This window comes from Rhipicephalus sanguineus, chromosome 8 (assembly GCF_013339695.2).
Source record: "Rhipicephalus sanguineus isolate Rsan-2018 chromosome 8, BIME_Rsan_1.4, whole genome shotgun sequence".
Taxonomy (NCBI): Eukaryota; Metazoa; Arthropoda; class Arachnida; order Ixodida; family Ixodidae; genus Rhipicephalus; species Rhipicephalus sanguineus.
In genome coordinates, this window is record NC_051183.1 from 48,229,260 (window position 1) to 48,248,721 (window position 19,462).

At 44.6% G+C, this 19,462-nt stretch overlaps 1 protein-coding gene and 2 long non-coding RNA genes across 5 annotated transcripts in view; 1 reads left to right on the plus strand and 2 right to left on the minus strand.

The window, feature by feature from the left end:
* The window catches only part of LOC125759524 (uncharacterized), a 47,538-nt gene that overhangs the window by 24,855 nt on the left and 3,221 nt on the right, over nt 1-19,462 (minus strand). The gene's annotated exons all lie outside the window — the stretch shown is intronic.
* LOC119401838 (TNF receptor-associated factor 3) overlaps nt 1-19,462 on the plus strand; it is a 49,885-nt gene that overhangs the window by 14,794 nt on the left and 15,629 nt on the right. Inside the window, exon 2 of one of the 3 annotated variants that reach the window (XM_049418400.1) lies at nt 3,651-3,750. In XM_049418400.1, the coding sequence (XP_049274357.1) occupies nt 3,651-3,750 (100 nt within the window). Of the gene's footprint in view, nt 1-3,576; nt 3,751-19,462 lie in introns of those variants that run through there. The other 2 variants (XM_049418401.1, XM_049418402.1) reach the window with 2 other exon arrangements.
* LOC125759525 (uncharacterized) lies at nt 3,479-17,718 on the minus strand. Its single transcript, XR_007417092.1, has 2 exons — nt 17,660-17,718; nt 3,479-3,687 (listed from the first exon to the last, which is right to left on the minus strand). It is a non-coding gene; the product is annotated as an uncharacterized LOC125759525 (long non-coding RNA).

Here is a 19,462-nt window from a genome sequence, read left to right on the forward strand (position 1 = left end):
ATTAAGCTACTATTTTGATAACATATCTTTAGTAGCCATGTACATAGTGTTCTGCATTGTGTTGAACAATGCCCTATAACCACGTCTTGTGAAAAGCGGATTTTGTTACTTACCAGTGACATGGCATGCAGTTACCCGCAGTGAAGTCATTTCGCTATTTTTTTTTGCGTGCGCTATCATGGTTATTTATTTTTGTCCCATTTATTTGTTATATTCTCTCGTTTGCTCTTCTCACGTCAGTGCTATTATTAAGTCATCTACTGTTTTTTAACAGGGCTTGTTGCTGAGCTAGTTGGTTCATAACTTGAGGAAAAACTGTAACGACGCAAAGAAGACGGGGACGAAGCGAAGACACGGACAGACAGACACGGGCGCCAACTTCCAGCTGTTTATTATCAGAAACCGCGCCGATTTATATACGCTGCCGAACAAGGTAATCCCATAACAGAAATTGAGACATCGCAGAACTAACAATTCATCATCAGCCATAAATACAGAGACAAGGCATGCGCCGGAACTGCACTAACGCGATCGAACTATCAAAACATGCCAGCACCTATGAACACGTGCCAACCCTAGTGAGAGGCAAAATGAATATCGCACAATCTAAACTCTACATGTCTAAATGCTATCTTTCAAAAAGATAGCTTCTTTCTCGCTTAGATCGAGTGATGGGGCACTAACGCACTGGCTACCTGCCCTTTTTATTAGAAACGCTTCAATTGTATCCCTTTCAGTGCGGCTGTTTGCTCTCCTGAGAAACGTGGTTTGGCTGAAGTGTGGCGCACAACCACAGCGCTTGCAGTGGTCTGCCAAGTGCTTCTTCACTGTTTTTTTATTTACATTCTCTGACCCACACAAAGGTGTGCTTCTTCATACGACAAGCTGACATCTCTATCTCTTTCTGTCAATACAGTGATAAAGATTTATGCGAGAGACTACCATTGATGTCTGTCAATGTGATTAAATCGCTTACCGCGACACGGAAGCTTTAGGCTTTGCTGAAAAATGGTGCTCTGCCGCGCGTGTATTTATACGAGTACACGTTGAGTTGCGTCATGATACCAAAAAGCTTTACGCTTCATTCGCAAATGATGCTGTGCTGCGAATACACTTTATCCACTAAGGGAGCATTTCTTTTACACGTATTCGCATTAGTCAAGTTTATTTTCTGGTATGAGCTCCTTTGATCGCGCGTGTTCCGCAAAGTCACACAGGGTTCCACAAAAAAACTCTTTATCTGATTCCTCGCATTCCATCAAGAGCAGCTGGAGCTCGTACTGACGTAGCTCGACAGCTTACGCGCAGTTCTGCACCCAAAAATTCTATACCAGCTGCAATTTCAACGGTTGACTTGGACGCAGCTGCCACAGTTGGAGACTATTAACCGTGATGCAATGCGCGCTATAACACCGTTACCCCGCATCACTCCGATAACAACTTTACAATAGCATGCCCAGATCAATACAATTACAATACAGCAACTTGTTTCTGTTGCAACAACAGAACCAACTTGTTTCTGTTGTTACTGCGTTGCATGCTCATATTCAACGCGGCTGTCGCACTGACAACCAGCCCGATCCAATGCCTCCCTGGGAATTCGTCATCATCACATATAGTAAGCCAACAAAGTCAGGACGCTGCGATACATCAGGTATTATTCACGAACACTCTATGATCCAAGCAGCATGCGCTAACATCTGCAAAGTCTATACGGATGCTGCTATCCTACAAGACGACGGGAGGACATCAATCCTGAGTACTACGCACAATTTAATCATTGATCACCAGCGTTATTTATTTAGTAATGAAACTTCAAGCCATTGATGACGTATTGTGGGGAATGCAACCTCTAAGCTGCTTACAATCAAGCAACTTCACATATTCACTGATCCTTTAGCAGCTGTCCAGGAACACAAGAAAGTTCACATGGCGACGGAAGTCTGCGAGGCGATACATACCATGAACCGTAATACATCTACTTGCGTCAGGGTGCACTGGATTCAAGGCCACGCTGTGAACCCTCACAATAGGGCTGCTGACCACCAGGCCCACAGCCCTCCAAATACAGATCTTCCATCTATTCCCCTTCCACCTCAACCCCTAAACAAACTCCATGCCAATAAAAATTTTCTTCGGCAGTATACACGCGCGGAAAAGACAAGGACAAGTATGGGCTTGTGCTTGCCTGGCGCGTCTTTGCTGTCCGTCTTCACTTGCGCTAATTTGACTGTGATCATGCAAGGCCAACAAGCCCAACATCCGTTCCTACTAAAGCAAAGAGTCTATTGGTATGAAAGGTCGGCGTTGGTACTTGCTGGCACAAAAAAACAGGGCAGCTAGGGACGAGTGGTGCGAAGACTGAGGAAACAGCGGAGCTAGTGGCCTCTCCTCCTCCACTACCTCCTCCCGTTCGTCACATCATTCCTCCTCACCCTCCCTTCCCTTGCCCACCCCCGTGCTACAACTATGGTGAACATGGCTATGCTAGGCTTTACCCTCTCCCCCTGCTGTCCTTTCTCTTCACACTCACTTCCCATTCCGCCCTGCTTGCTTTAACATACTATACATCGCTATGCTACCCTTTCTTTCTCTTGCTGTTTATTTTTATCTCTATTTCTCTTTCTTTAACTTTCTTTCTTGGTCTCTTTTTGTCTGTGTTTCTTTCTCTCTCCGTTGCTCTTTCTCTCTATATTCTTCTCGTTCACTCGCGAATAGCAAGGCAATCATATGGTTCCCATGAATGCTTGCTCTGCTGGCGTGCATAGATAGACGAGTGGATACGACGCTCTCCTTCGGCCCGTTGGTACCCAAGTTCGAATCCCGCCTCACCAAGAAACGTGTCTTGCTTTGTTTAATTATTCATCTCCTCATCGCCATTTGTCTCCTTGCCTCCTCTTTCTTGCCTTTTTCCAAGGCTTTGCAAGGTGGTGCCAAGCGCCAGGTGGTTGCTAAGCAACGCCCAGTGACGCAAGTGTTCGGCGAGTTTCTGCACACCGTCCGGCGCCTAACAACGAGCTTAAGCAGCTCGGCTATTAAAATGTTTACAAATAAGTGCTAGCTGTTGTTACTGTGCTCCATAAGCACACTCGACATGAAGAAGGACGTAGTCCCAATTAGAATGTCCGCTAATTAGAAATTAGATGCAAAATACTGATATAAACTGGTGGTGCTCTGAGCATTCGCGTTTGCGTTGCACATACAGGACAAGGTTCTCCGTTATTTTTATCACCAGCAGCCTTTCCTTCTGCCTGCGTCGATGGTGATCGCTGCCTGGCGATAAAAAGGAACGTGTTATCGGCTGTGTGAACAATGCTCTAGTCGTTGCTACGGCTGCGTGATAGCTGTTTGAGCCAATCCAGGCACAGAATCGCAACATTCGACCACGACATCCAGATTAGAGGATCGCATTTGCACTTGCCTCGACAGTGCAAAGAGGCGGTGCCCGTGCACTCGCATCTCGCCATGGCTCCAGCGATTTATTCTCACGCTGTGTTTGGATTCTCACCAAGCCTCGACTGGAGCACACTGCACTTCATTAAACCCATCGACGACATCAGGGTGTGCAGTGCCTGCAGAGCTGTTGCCAGGAAGACGGCCTTCCTAGCGTGTCGCCACGTTCTATGCGAGCCCTGCTACGAGCACTGGAGGTCAAGGGGCAGCCATGTCTGTTTCCTCGATGGCGACCTGTGTCCAGAAAACGAGGTCTATTGGATGGAGTTTCCAGCGGAGAAGATGATGAAATCTGAGGTAGGATACGCGTAACGCAGGCTATTCTATAGGTAGCCTTCTAGCATCCCCTCCTCCGTTAAGCCGTAAGAGAGAGCTGGAGGAGTGTGTGTGTGTGTGTGTGTGTGTGTGTGTGTGTGTGTGTGTGTGTGTGTGTGTGTGTGTGTGTGTGTGTGTGTGTGTGTGTGTGTGTGTGTGTGTGTGTGTGTGTGTGTGTGTGTGTGTGTGTGTGTGTGTGTGTGTGTGTGTGTGTGTGTGTGTGTGTGGTCATTGATAGTATATACATCCGTCATGAAATGTCACGTGAAGTAGCAAGCGAAGCATGTACTTGGTTACCATCTCCGGGATTCAATGTTCAGATAAACTTTTATCTATCTATCTATCTATCTATCTATCTATCTATCTATCTATCTATCTATCTATCTATCTATCTTATTTATCTATCTATCTATCAGGCGGTGTGCATGTGCCATTCTCATGAAAAGGTTACCGGATCTTTCATTCACTAGGGCGGTCCATAACACGTTTTCTTGGCCAACTCTGAATACTACACTGTAGTCATGGCCAGCATATGGTGAAAGACATAACCATCAGCATGCAATAGTATATACTGATGAAAGCACTTTCCTAATGACTTCGGGGTCTCATTATAGGCTTAGATAAGATCGTCAAGATGGAGCACTTTCAGGGGTACATAATGCGAACAAAGATAATACTTTATAAAGAGAACGACTGCACGCCTTGCGTGCCATGCTTGCAGTGCTCGCGAATGTATCGCGTACAAACTATATGCTTCCTTCGCGGCGGTTCATGAGAGCGATAAGAAAACGCAGCGGTTACCGCTTGTGTGGCCCCAGCAAAACATGCGTCATCGCACAAACCTGTCGAGGCCCCACATTAGGCAAAATGCTGTGGTCGTTTTCCGGCTGAGTTAGGTAGCACTCCAATAGGTTGCACGAGCAGACATGGTTTTTTATTTTGCGGGCATCTGCAGTAGGCAGAAAAACCGTAATACGTAATTGATAGAAAGTTAGAAACTATCTAATAGGATGTTTTACAAAGTGATCTACAACTTTCTCTTTGAATGTTTTGCCCAGTTTCGTTGTTTCAAGCTAGTTAAATAAACATGCCTAATTAGGCAGTTAAGAAGAACACAAAAATTGTGTGACGTATTCCACGTATTAGTCAGCAACCTACCTTTGGTGGCGTCGTCATAGACTGCGTCGGCATATTTACAAGCTCTGGCTAGAGATAGCTGGGACGCCTTGTGTGGAAACACACAGATAAATAAGAATTGTCACTATCAGTCACTGCTTCAAAAAGTGAGGGGAAAGGGGGTTGAAAGATCCCTCTGTAACACAAATAAACACACAACAGCAATTCCTAAACCATCGGAGCAAAACAGAGAAAAATTTCTTTCCATTGCGGTGAAAGCACTAATAGCCTCGACAAAGAAGCACGGAGTGCTAACCAAGGTGAGGACGCATTCGTCCGGAATATGACAGCGTTAAGTGTCACGTTTAGCAATACCAAAACCGGTACATAGAACGCCAAATTCCTGCGAACCAGAAGCATGCGAGAAGCATTCTGGCATGAAAGAGCTCGTGACTGTGCGCAATGAAATGCTGACAAGAGTGAAAGGTGTAGGTTGCCAACCTTCTGCAATCACGGTCCCATAGACTTCTCAGCAAAAGTCTATGAGTAAAGACTTTAGCAACGCCGTTATCGAAATGCTTTAGCGTAGCTTTCCTCGACTGCGTTTTGCAGAACATCAATTACTGTATCCAAGCACACCGTGAGAGTGGTCAAGCAAGTGGCCCATTTTTTATTGCGATAGCAATTATATGGACAGTCTCGGCTGGATTTTGCCGTCGCCGTCGCCGCCGTCATGCACCGTATATGTATAAGTATGTATATATATATAAAAGCCCCAAAGAAAAATAATTCAGAAAAATGCTTCCGAAGCGCGGAATCGAACCAGGGACCTCTTCCTCCGCAGCGAGTGGCGCTAGCCACTACGCCACGGAACGCAGGTCCTCCACGTAGATAACGGCGAGCGTTATATACACACCATTTACCGCTGCACGGACTCAGAGACGGCTGCGCTTATAAGCGTTTCTTCATTACCAGCGAGATGGCGTTAGGAGCGCGACAGGCGCATTTAAAGGTCGTCGGCGAGCAGAACCTTGCCCTTCCGCTGTCTGCTCGCGCGGTTTTCTTGTGCTGAGGGGAAGAGGGATGTTTCACGCTTTCACCGTGATGTCCGCGCTCATGTTACGGAGCGTACGAAAGCCACTCGAGCTCAAGAGACGCCGCTAAACGAACAAACAGAAGATGAGCGCGAACTATCAAGTGTCACAGCTCGACACGAAGCACGCTAGTTTCCTTCGCTGCTTCGGCCGCCTTTGCAACAGGAGCGCTGTTCAAACTGAGAGTATTCATTTGCGAGCCTCACTCCATATAGCATTAGTTTCTTGCTATCGCATTCATTGCTTCGGCCTTGCGGCGAAACTGTGACTTTTTTTCCAACACATGGCAGTAATATTGCTATGGGCGACCATACATGCTTAAACAAATCAGATGATCTTACTCACACTCCTAGGTGTTGTAAAGTTGTGATTTTGTACTGATAGTAATGATCTCACAGGGCATTCAAACCTGCTCTTATTTTCTGTTAATGTTCTAAGCTGGATTAGGTCTGTGTATTTTCAGTAAATAAAAGGTCCGGTTGAAAAGAACCGCGCGGTATTTAGGAATTAAATTGTTTTATACAATGAATATCTTGATAAATATATAGTGCACATTAAAACATTAATATGATCATGGAAATACGGAAGAAAAATAATATACCACTGTGGTTTAAAAAGCAAATGAAATTGTGTTATCTTAAAAATCAATTCATTTTCTCTCAGTGGGAAATACCATGCCGCATCGCAAACGTTTTTCTGGCTAAAAACTAGCGTGGTAGAACCTAAGCAAACAACCACCGGAAGTGAAAACCTTAAGCCCATCCGTCGGAGGAGTTCTAGCAATCTTAACGTTCGATTTCTAAACCGTCTATGTTCAAAAGAAGTGAAGTCACAGTCATTGCATTAGAAGCATAAAGCTGACTCTGCAAGGCCAGACCTGTCTGAGTTAACGTTCAGTGGGGCACTAGTGGCCCTACGAGTGTTTGCGCTTTTTTTTTTCTTCCCACACGACAGGTCAGCTGCTGGAACAGGGACAACGGATGCGAGATCATCACACATGTTTCAAGCATAGCCGATCACTTCCACCGAGACTGCGAGCACCACTGCATGTGCTGTCCAAAGTGTTCGTCGACGGTTCTTCGGAAAGACATCATCCCGCACCTTGAATCACAATGTGTGAACCACGTCTTGAGAGTAAAGCCGACACCACCACCAAGCGACGGAGAGCACAAGGACCTTCAAGGCTTTTGTGAAGGTGTTCGTGGCACGGAAATGGCATTTCGAAACGCATCCCTCAAAGATGCGTCGCTGGTGACAAGTTTTCAAGGACTGACAGCAAAGGACGAAGAATACGTCGACTCCCTTTCGAAGAAGGCAGCTGAAGTGGCGCAGATGTCGGAGCTGACGAAGCGCACGTTGAGTGCGGTCGAAAGAAGCAGCGAAGGACACGTGAATCAAATAGCAGAGTTAAAGACATGCAGAGAAAGCTTGTGCGCGGAGTTGGACCAAATCAAGAGTGCCGCCAATGAGCTGGGGTCTTGCGAATCTGCCAATCAACAGGAAATGAGGGAGCATGAGGAATACGCCGAGAAACTGCAAGCACTGAAGGCGGAAATTCCAAGCGTGTCAAGCATTCTGGGAGAATTGACAAATAGCTTCAGCTTGAAGTAGCTGTAGCCGAAAGTGCGCCCGCAGATGGCTTGTATGAGGTTCTAAGCTGCAACTGCTCTTCTTTTCGAAGGAATCGACCTTCTTACGAAGTATTCCCACTGGACGCTACCGCCCGTGCTTTCGAGAATGAACTGAGGGTTCCCGCCAAAGTCGTGTGGTGCGTGTATGGATGGCCGGTGCACAGACAAGAGATTGAAGCGCGTGAATTTCACTGCGCTGTAACGTGTATCGCTCTTGATGGCAGATACGAGATGAGGCTAGCGATACAACAGCATCATACAGACAACAAACTCTTCAAAATACACGTTTATGTATGTGAACAAGAACGTGCAACTCTCCATGCCTCACCCAAAAATGCGACCTTGTTCTTCATCAACAGAAAAAAACGCGTCGCAGACTACGAAATGAGACTCATAGATGTAAGAATTTATAGCTTGAAATGGGCCTTTGAAACAGACTATTTAAACGTCAAGGAACTTGAGCGCAGTGGAATCATTCAGGGCGGCGTGCTTAAAGTCTGCTTCAAATTTTTGTATTAACACGAATGATGACATCAGGATTGCATCTATTGTGCATGTGCATCTCTCTTACCCACGCAACTGCGCGGCCTACCGTAACTGAAGACAGTGTAGCGGAGAGTGCAACGTCGAGCAGCAAGGTTCATCCTAGAGTGATTTTCTCGTACAGATTCCTTCATCGAAATGCTCAGTTTGCTGAACTTGCCCACGCTTGTCGAACGAAGGCGCATAGCAAGGTTAAAGTTCTTTTTTTACCTTCTCACTAAAATCAAGTTTCACATCAATAGTAAACAGAACTTGATAGCTCGAGAAGCTCGAAGATTGCGAAGATGCAAAGATGGTACTTTCCGAGTACCTAAGACGCACATTAAAAGTTACGCGTTTTCTTTCTTCCCGAGAACCATTAAAGAATGGAATGAATGGTCGCTACTAACGCCAGAAAATATCAGTGCAGGTCAATTTGAATGTAACCGAGCTCGCCAATAAGGACGCACGCATGTACGGACACTTTCTATATTGTGGCTGTCTCCGAATTTATTCGCTAGCATTGTATTGTTAGTTTTGTATTGTTTCACCGGTGTATGTGCAGACTATTTCGCTTACGTACGGCTGTGTGTTTTTGTACGGTCGGTCGGTTGTTTTGTAACATTGCTTGTTAACTTGCATTTATGGTGCTGTATAGTTTGATCAATGCATGTACGAACTATTTCGCTTTTGTACGCTTATGTTTTTTTTTTGTTCTTTTATGTTTGCTCATGTAGTTTTTTTAAATGCGAAGCATTTCTTAGCGAACCTCTGGCACTTTGAGCGTTTCTATCTACGTATCTATCTATCTATCTATCTATCTAGCCGCCTACGTCTGGGTGCTTTCATGATCGCCTCCTTAACTTGGTGTAGACCAAAATTTGCATGGGAGGGTAAGAGGATTTGACGAATATGACTGCCGGGTCATGACATGAATAACTTTAAGATCTTGCCGCGTACGTCGTCAAACCCTTTCCACTAGACACGTGTGGCACATACCCGTTTACCACGGGCCGCGGTGTACGGGTATGCGCCACAGGTGATTGACAGTTTATATCTACCCAGGAACGGCGAGAACAGACATTGTTAAATGCTAGAGCGTTAAGGAAAACCAACATCGGCAGCGTTGACTCAACAAATGGAAAGAATGAAAATTAGGATCCCAGCAGGAATCGAACCCAAGCATTCTGCGTGGCAATCAGGCATTCTACCATTGAGCCACGCCAGGTCTATAAATTGGGTTGGAAAAACAGCCTACGCAGGCGTACTATCGGTGCAACGTCAATTGTGTTTGTGGTGCTGGCTGTCTAATTTTACAAGAAAGCAATGAACACTACATGATACTCCTACGATGTCTACTCCTACAATACAGGCGTCATATCAGATTAGCATCTGTAGTTCCAGTGTTGGCTCCGCTTTTATAGCAGTCTAATAAACACTACGTTTGTATTCCTATGATTCAGCAAGCTATATTGAAGCATTGCTCGACCCCGGAGGAATACATTAACGAAAGTTACATATGATATCCACATCACCGCACCGTAAAGTGCACTTAGTCCGCCAGAACGACGCGGTGTCCTCTTCATTTCTTACGAGGCTGGGCGATGGCCTCATGCTGACCGAGAATGATGCCATATTGATTGACAGCCGCTTTGTAGACTAGGCTACGTAGGCCACATACGCCCAGGTAGTCCACAAATACGACAAACACCATCCACTGATGTTGGTCTACGTAGCACTATCCAGGCCTACCAGCCTCGACGGCCTATACCTCACCAACGCGAAGGGTGGCTTCAGGTTCCGACATGTCGCCGGCTCCTTCGACAGACAATTTGTCGACGAAATGACCGAGGCATCCACGAATTCCAACAGCTATACTACGGTATACCACATACTTCATTACACATAGACCCGTCACCACGATCAAGACCGGGTCCTATAACAAGTCATGACCAGCTGCTGGTGCTCACTAATCACGGTGATGATGCCCTTGTTCAAGAACTGTCAAGAACTTCTTGCACACATGCACACGGGTTCGTGAAAGGTGCGTGCGTTCTCGGGACACGTATAAGCACTACATATCAGCTTACCGTTTCTGGTGTTGGTAATACCCACGTTGCCATTGGCAGCGTTACCCAACCGTAAACAACTGGTTATATAACACATATGTGGCTATTCAACATATATAAGTGTGCGTATAAAATTCATAGAAATCTTTAGCGCCATTTTGTAACGTGTCACTCAGTAAAAAAAGTTACGCCACAGTCACCTACCGCCACATGCTTCGCATAACATCGACTCCCATGGTACGTGGGATCTGCCGAATTTTTCTCTTCTCAAGTGTTTTTTAACACGAAAGTGTTTTATGCCGGGGTCCACCAAGACTTCAGTGCCGTGTTTCCGTCACGGAAGCGATGTCGAAAAAATTTACACGATCAGATGGCAAAGAAAAAGGTTTCATCAACGGGCGTCGAACCCACGACTACTCGGTCCGCAACAACAGATGCCGGGCACGCTATCCACTGCGCCATGGGCACAGACTCTAGCGGGTTTACAAACGCGCCTTTTATATGTACCACTCTCCCGGTCGGCTATGTGGTGTTGCCCTCTGGGAGCGGTAAAGTAAATTAACTCGTCATTACTGTGGCCTCCGCGATTAGCACGTGCAACGCGTTACACGTACGTCCCATTCGGCGCGTTTTCAATAGAAGTTCAATTTTGTCAATGCCTTAACACACCGCGAGCTGGCGACCTTAGTCCAAGCGTCGTAAAAGCGTCGGCCTCGCTCATAGCATCAAGCTAATCCAAACCAAAAATAGCTCTGCGACGCGCCTGCCTCAATTAGCTGTAACACCGCGTTCCCTGCTCACGCGCTCGCCCCGAGAAAAATCGTGGCCGGACTACCGGCGCGGCACGACGCGCTTTGCGTTTCCCTCTACTCCGGCCGTGGTGTTGAATCACACTTTAACATGCCGCGGGATGGCGACCAAGTTCTCCGTCCAATATGCGACGCTCTTCTGGCTATCACACCTCATTCTCTGAAGATGCTTTCACCGTTAACTACTACAGCTACCACAAGGGTTTGTTTATTCATTTAACTCGACGTTAGTCGTCGAGATGGAGATGTACCACCAATCATCAAAGCGGGTGCATACACGTTAAATGGTGCCATTAGCTGCGAGACATCAATATACATTGTGCAGACTCTCCTGTATCAATGTATAGTAAACATTCAGTTACTTCTCTAAGGCCACGCTTTCCTTTCGTGTTATTCCGATTCGTATAACGCAGGGATCAATCGTCTTCTTTTATGTAATGTCCACTTGTAGAAGTGCTGGTCTTGATCCACCCTGTAACGGCCGAAAGACAAACAGTATGAGCTAGTAAAAAAATATTCAACTAATTAAGCTACTATTTTGATAACACATCTTTAGTAGCCATGTACATGGTGTTCTGCATTGTGTCGAACAATGCCCTATAACCACGTCTTGTGAAAAGCGGATTTTGTTACTTTCCTGTGACATGGGATGCAGTTACGCGCAGTGAAGTCATCTCACTATTTTTTTTTTGCGTGCGCTGTCATGGTTATTTATTTTTGTTCCATTAATTTGTTATATTCTCTCGTTTGATCTTCTCACGTCAGTGCTAATCTTAGGCCATCTACTGTTTTTTTTATTTACATTCTCTGACCCACACAAAGGCGTGTTTCTTCGTACAACAAGCTGACATCTCTATCTCCTTTCGTCAATGCAGTAATAAAGATTTATGCAGAGACTATCGTTGATCTCTGTCAATATGATTGAATCGCTTAACGCTACACGAAAGCTTAATGCTTTGCTAAAAATGGTGCTCTGCCTAGCGTGTACTTATACCACTGAGGGGGGAGAATGATTGTGCACGATGAGTTGCGTGATCCTACTAAAAAGCTTGACGCTTCATTGGCAAATGATGCTCTGCCGCGAATACACCTTTCGCACTGAGGGAGCATTTTTTACGCGTATTCCCATTAGTAAAGAAGTTTATTTTTCCTTTGAACCTCCGTGACCGCGCATGCTCCGCAAAGTCACACAGATTTCCACAAAAACCGCTTCATCTGATTCGTCGCATTGCATCAAAACAGCTGGAGCTCGTACTAACGTAGCTCGACGGCTTGTACGCGTTCTGCAGCCAGGAATTCTATACCAGGTGCAGTTTCAACGGTTCACTTTGACAGAGCTGGCACAGTTGGAGACTATTAATCGTGATGATATGCGCACAATAACACCGTTACCCCACACCACTCCGATACAGATTTTACAAGAGCATGCCCAGATCAATACAATTGCAGAGCTCATTTCACAAAGAGGAAAAAGCGCGTGAAATAAAAAAAATTCGGCAGATCCCACGCACTGTGGGAATCGATGTAATGCGAAGCAGCCAGCAAAGAGCTGAATACATCGCCTTGTTTGTATTTGAGCCAAATGAAATTATTCATGCCACGGCATCTAGTCCACCACATATCGCATGTTTCTCATGCACGCATGCATGCACAATCTAGTGTACACCATGCTAATGAAACGCATATTCTGGTATATACAGTGCATGGCCTGTCGTTTATGTTCATCACGCACTCGTGTCATGCCATACCAATTTTGGTATATATCCAGTTAACAAAACGGCAGGAAGCGCACTATGACAGTGGCATGTAAATCATACCGTACATGACATGCATAACATGATTCGCATGTTAAGACCTCTCATTTGTGTTCGTCATACTGTCACATCGCGCAATACCAATTTTGGTGTATATCAAACGAGCGAAATAGCCGCGAGTGCACCATGAGGATAGCATGTAAATCATGACATACATGACATGCGTATCCTGGTTTTTCATGTTACCACCTGTCACTAATGTTCTCCATACAGTCACATCGCGCAATACCAGTTTTGGTGTATATCAAGCTAGCGAAACGGCCGCGAATGCACCATGAGCATGGCATGTAAATCATGTCGTACATGTCATGCATGTCATGATTTTCATGTTACCACCTTTCATTTACGTTCGTCATACAAAGCGTCGCACAATATCAATCTTGGTGTACATCAAGCTAGCGAAGTGGCCGCGAATGCACCATGAGCGCGGCATGTAAATCATGACATACATGACATCATGTCACGGTTTTCATGTTACCACCTGTTATTCATGTTCGTCATACAGTCGCGTCGCGCAATACCAATTTTGGTATATATCAAGCTAGGAAAACGGCCGCGAATGTATCATGACTGTGGCTTGTAAATCATGTCGTACATGACCTGCATGTCATAATTTCCATGTTACCAACTCTCATTTACGTTCGTCATGCGGTCGCGTCGCGCAATACCAATTTTCGTGTATATCAAGCAAGCGAAACGGCCACGAGTGCGTCATGTGCATGGCATGTAAATCATGTCGTGCATGTCATGCATGTCATGATTTTCATGTTACCACCTTTCATTTACGTGCGTCATGCAGTCGCGTCGCGCAATACCAATTTTGGTGTACATCAAGCTAGGGAAGCGGCCGCGAGTGCATCATGAGCGTGACATGTAAATCATGACATACATGACATGCATGTGATGGTTTTCATCTTACCAACTGTTATTCATGTTCTTCATACAGTCACATCGCGCAATACCAATTTTGGTGTATATCATGCGAGCGAAACGGCCGCGAATGCACCATGAGCGTGGCATGTAAATCATGTCATACATGTCATGGATGTCATGGTTTTCATGCTACTACCTGTTATTCATGTTCTTCATACAGTCACATCGCACAATACCAATTTTGGTGTATATGAACATAGTGAAACGACCGCGAGTGCGCCATGAGCGTGACATGTAAATCATGTCGTACATGACATGCATGTCATGATTTTCATGTTACCACGTGTCAATTATGTTCGTAATACAGGAATGCCTCGTCACACCAGTTTTCGTATATATCCCTTCATTTAAACGGCCGCGAGCGCCCCGAGACCATGTCATGTAAATCATGCTGTACATGGCATGCGCGTCATGATTTGCATGTTAGGACCTGCCATTATGTTCGTCATGAACTCTTGTCACGCAGTACCAATTTTGGTATATATGAAATTAACGGAACGGCCACAAGAGCCCGAAGGCCGTGGAATGTAAATCATGCTGTTCATGACATGCGTGTCATGATTTTTATGATATGACCTGTCATTTATGTTCGTAATAAGGCCGTGTTATGACACACCAATTTTGGTATACATCCGATTAACGAAGTGGCCAGGAGAGCACAAAGTCGTAGGCGGCTAGATTAGATAGATAGATAGATAGATAGATAGATAGATAGATAGATAGATAGATAGATAGATAGATAGATAGATAGATAGATAGATAGATAGATAGATAGATAGATAGATAGATAGATAGATAGATAGATAGATAGATAGATAGATAGATAGATAGATAGATAGATAGATAGATACGCTCAAAGTCGCAGAAGTTCGCTAAGAAATGCTTCGCATTTCAAAAGCAACTTGTTCCTGTTCTTGCTGCGTTGTATGCTCACTTTCAACGCGCCTCTCGCATTGACAATCGGCATGATTCAATGCCTCCATGGGATTTCGCAACCATTACATATATTAATCCAACAAAGTCACGACGCAGCGATACATCAGGTATTACTGACGAAAGCTCTATCATCAAAGGACCGTGCGCTAACACCTGCGAAGTCTATACAGATGCTGCTATCCTACAAGACGGCGGGAGGACATCAATCCTGAGTACTACGCACAATTTCATCAGTGATCACCAGCGTTATTTATCTAGTAATGGAACTTCAAGCCATCCTTGACGTAGTGCGGGATGCAACCTCTAAGCTGCCTACAATTAATCAACTTCACATATTCACTGATCCTTTAGCGGCTGTCCAGGAACGCAAGAAAGTTCACAAGGCGATGAAGATCTGCGAGGTGATACATACCATGAATCGTAATACAGCTACTTGCGTCAGGGTGCACTGGATTCAAGGCCATACTGCGAACCCTCACAATATTGCTGCTGACATCCTGGTCTTCTATCTATTCCCCTTCCACCTCAACCCCTAAACTCACTTCATGCATATAAAATTGTTCTTCGGTAGGATACACGCGCGGAAAAGACAAGGCGCTAACTAAGACAGGGGAGAAAGGATCAGGAAAAGTAAGCGCCTGTCCTTGTGTGGCTCGTCTTTCGTGTCCATCTTCACTTGCGCTAAGTTGACTGTGATAATGCAAGGCTAACTAGCCCAACATTCTTTCCTAATAAAGCAAAGACTGTATTGGTATGAAAGGCAGGCGTTGGTACTTGCTGACACACAAAAAAATCACAGCATATCCACGGAGTGAATGATGATGAGTGGGCGAAGCTGCGGAGGTTCATCGGTAAACCGTGAATCTTCCGTGAATTCTGCCCAGTACATCATCACCGACGTGAGATCGGGCGCGTTTATACTAAAGGTTCGATGAGTTATGACGACTTGCAGCTGACTTTAATTTTACATGTACGCTGTGAATTTTCATTGTTTAGAAAACCATTGCTTTAGAAAACATCTGGCGTCTTTCGTTAAGCAGCTGGCGTCTTTTCGTTTTGCTTTAGAAACATCTGGGGTTCTTTCGTTTTGCTTTTACAAAACATCTGGCGTCTTTCGTTGGTTTATTTCATCAATCAACGGCGTTTTGAACAAAATTTTTATTGTTTAATCACGCACAGGAGAAATCTCACCAGGCACTACCTTGGAGGTAAACAATGGCTGCTAATGGGAATGAGAGACAGAAGAAGTCGGCTTTTAGCTAACACTTACACTTCTACTTCTACTAACGTTTCCTACTCGAACATGCCAATGGCTGCTAATGGGGAATGAACGCGCACGCTGCGAATTTTTTATTGTTCAACAACGCACAGGAAAAATCTCCCACCGGCACCACCTTGGAGGTCAAGATCTGGTACTAGCGTTACGACTGGTTACGCACTACGACTACGAGGGACGAACGGGTGCCGCTTTAAGGAGCTTCGCCCCTAAAAAACCGGGCAACTAGGAACGAGTGGCGCGAAGACTGAGAAAACAGCGGAGCTAGTGGCCTCCCCTCCTACACTACCTCCTCCCCTTCCTCACATCCTTCCTCCTCAGCATCACTTTCCTTGCCCACCCCCGTACTACACTATGGTAAACATGGCTATGCTATGCTTTACCCTCTCCCCCTGCTTTCCCTGTCCCTCACACTCACTACCCATTCCGCCCTCATTGCTTTACTATATTACACATGGCTATGGTACGCTTCTTTCCCTTGCTGTTTATTTCTATCTCTCTCTGTCTCTCTCAATTTCTTACTCTTTCTCTTTCTTTCTCTCTTGCTCTCTCTTTGTCTGTGTTCCTTTCTCGGCTTCTGTTTCTTTCTATCCTCTTCTCGTTCACTCGCCAATAGAAGGACAATCATATGGTTCCTATGAATGCTTGCTCTGCTGGCGTGCCTGGATAGACGAGCGGATACGACGCTCGCCTTCGGCACATTGGTACTCAATTTCGAATCCCGCCTCACCAAAAAACTCATTTGCTTTATTTATTCAATCTTCTCCTCCTCTCCAATTCTCTTCTTCCTTGCCTTCCTACAACGCTTTGCTAGGCGCAGACGTGCCAGGTGGTTGCTAAGCAACGCGCAGTGACGCAAGAGTTCGGCGAGTTTCTGCACACGATCCGGCGCCTAACGACGAGCTTAAACAGCTCCGCTGTTAAAATGTTTACAAGGACGTGCTAGCTGTTATGGTGATCTATAAGCACACTCGACAGGAAGAACGACGCTGTCCCAATTAGAATGTCCGCTAATTAGACATTAGATGCAAAATTGCTCATGTAATCTGATGGAGCTCTGATCATTCGCGTTCGCGTTGCACATACAGGTCTAGCTTCTCAGTTGTTTTTGTCACCAGCAGCTGTTCGTTCTTGCTGCGTCGCCGGTGATCGTTGCCTGACGATAAAAAGGAACGTGTTATCGGATGTGTAAACAAGGCTCTAGTCGTTTCCACGGCTACGTGATAGCTGTTAAGGCCAATCCAGGCACAAAATCGAAGCATCCAACCACGACATCCAGATTAGAGGATCACATTTGCGCTTGCCTCGACAGTGCAAAGGAGCCGGTGCCCGTGCAGTCCCTACACGCCATGCCTCCAGAGATTCATTCTCACGCTGTTTGGGATGTAAAAACAGCGCAAAATATAGACAAGGACAGAGGATGCCGCAGTGGGATGTTTTTACATCCCAAGCATGAACCACCAACTAGCCCAACTTTCGCTATTATTTCTCACGCTGTCTTTGGATTCTCCGAAAGCCTCGACTGGACCACACTGCACTTCGTTAAACCCATCGACGACATCAGGGTGTGCAGTGCCTGCAGAGCAGTTTCCAGAAAGACCGCCTTCCTTGCGTGTCGCCATGTTCTATGCGAGCCCTGCTACGAGCATTGGAAGTCAAGAGGCAGCCGTGTCTGTTTCCTCGATGGCGACCTCTGTCCAGAAAACGAGGTCCATTGAATGGAGTTTCCAGCGGAGAAGATGATGAAATCTCAGGTAGGATTGGCGTAACGCAGGCTATTCTAGAAGTAGCCTTCGAGCAGCCCTTCCTGCATTGAACCGCAAGAAAGGGAGCTATAGGAATGCCAGCAACGGTTAACAAGGGTATATCTCCAGTTGCCTTCGCTGTGATCAGGAAGAAGGAGGCGCACTTTCATGCTGTAAGATCCAAAAAACTTCGTACCACTGAAAATTTGGTTTGCCTGACCACAGACCATAGCCTCCGGGATTGCGCGCTGGCGGGCACACCTGCCGAAGCGGAATCTCGGAGGCTATGTAGTGACGTTTGTTTAAGTGATATGTATATATATATATATATATATATATATATATATATATATATATATATATATATATATATATATATATATATATATATATATATATATATCAATTCGAATGTGCGAATGTCACATACAACATTAATCACGCAATCCAGTGGTAAGCTATCATGCGTTGACCAATAAGCGAAACATGAGAAAAACATATTAGGCAAAGTATAGTTTAATTATTCCATTAATTATTACCGTAAGAACATGTACTAAATTATCATAAGCCAAACACGACGCCGTAGAACTGTCCTGCAGGCCGCCGACTACATTGTTATTCTACCACTTTAGTTGAAATAACACCTCCATTCGATCTTTTAAGGAGGAAGATACCGTTCCATCGTTTCAGCACAATAATAATAATAATAATAATAATAATAATAATAATAATAATAATAATAATAATAATAATAATAATAATATTATTATTATTATTATTATTATTATTATTATTATTATTATTATTATTATTATTATTATTATTATTATTATATTATTATTATTATTATTATTATTATTATTATTATTATTATTATTATTATTATTAATTGATAGGGTTTAACATCCCAAAACTAGGACATGACTATGAGAGACGCCGTAGTTGAGGGCTGCGGCATTTTCGACCAGCTGCGGTTCTTCAACGTGCACCTAAATCTAAGTAAACCGGCACCGAGCATTTTCGCCTTCATCGAAAATGCTGCCGCCGCGGTTGAGCACAATTTCCGTTTTTTACGATGTATACAACAGTATTCCTCTAATAAGCCACAAGCAGTTGCGTGACTTGCATTATTCGCGGCGAAAAGGCCCCCCGATCGAATCTTGCGCTGACTTTCTATAAAGTGAAGGCGAGGCAAGGAAAAACTTCGTAGAACCTTGTGGTTGTTCATTTCGAAAATTATTTTCTCGCTTAAAACAAAATTACTGTTTTCAAACTCTCTGTATGTCATACCAACAAAGCATACTTCACAACAAAAAATAAGCCATATTTTTACTTGGATTGCTACGTTGCGAAAATGAAGCCGCAATAGGGATCAAACCTCTATTTTACCCAAATTTGTCCCAGTATTCGGGCAACATTTCGGTTTCACTCACTTCCGTACTAATTTTATCATTTAATGTAGAAACTTGGAAGGCACACAATGTGGATAAAATACTCGCGGAAAATTTTTTGCTTTTTATCAAAATCTCTATACATACAGCATTTCGCAATTTTTCGTGAAGGACACGATTAATAAAAGTTTAAACAAAAATTAATAAACTGTCGTAGTCATCAAGCATCAGCGTCCTTAGATTAACCAAAAAGTTGTTTCGTAGTAATGGTTCAAACCAGTAATTTAATATAAATTATTTAGCGCGGTAGAGTTTCACTTCCGTGCCAAAACTTCGAAGCGCCCTCTAGGCAACACAA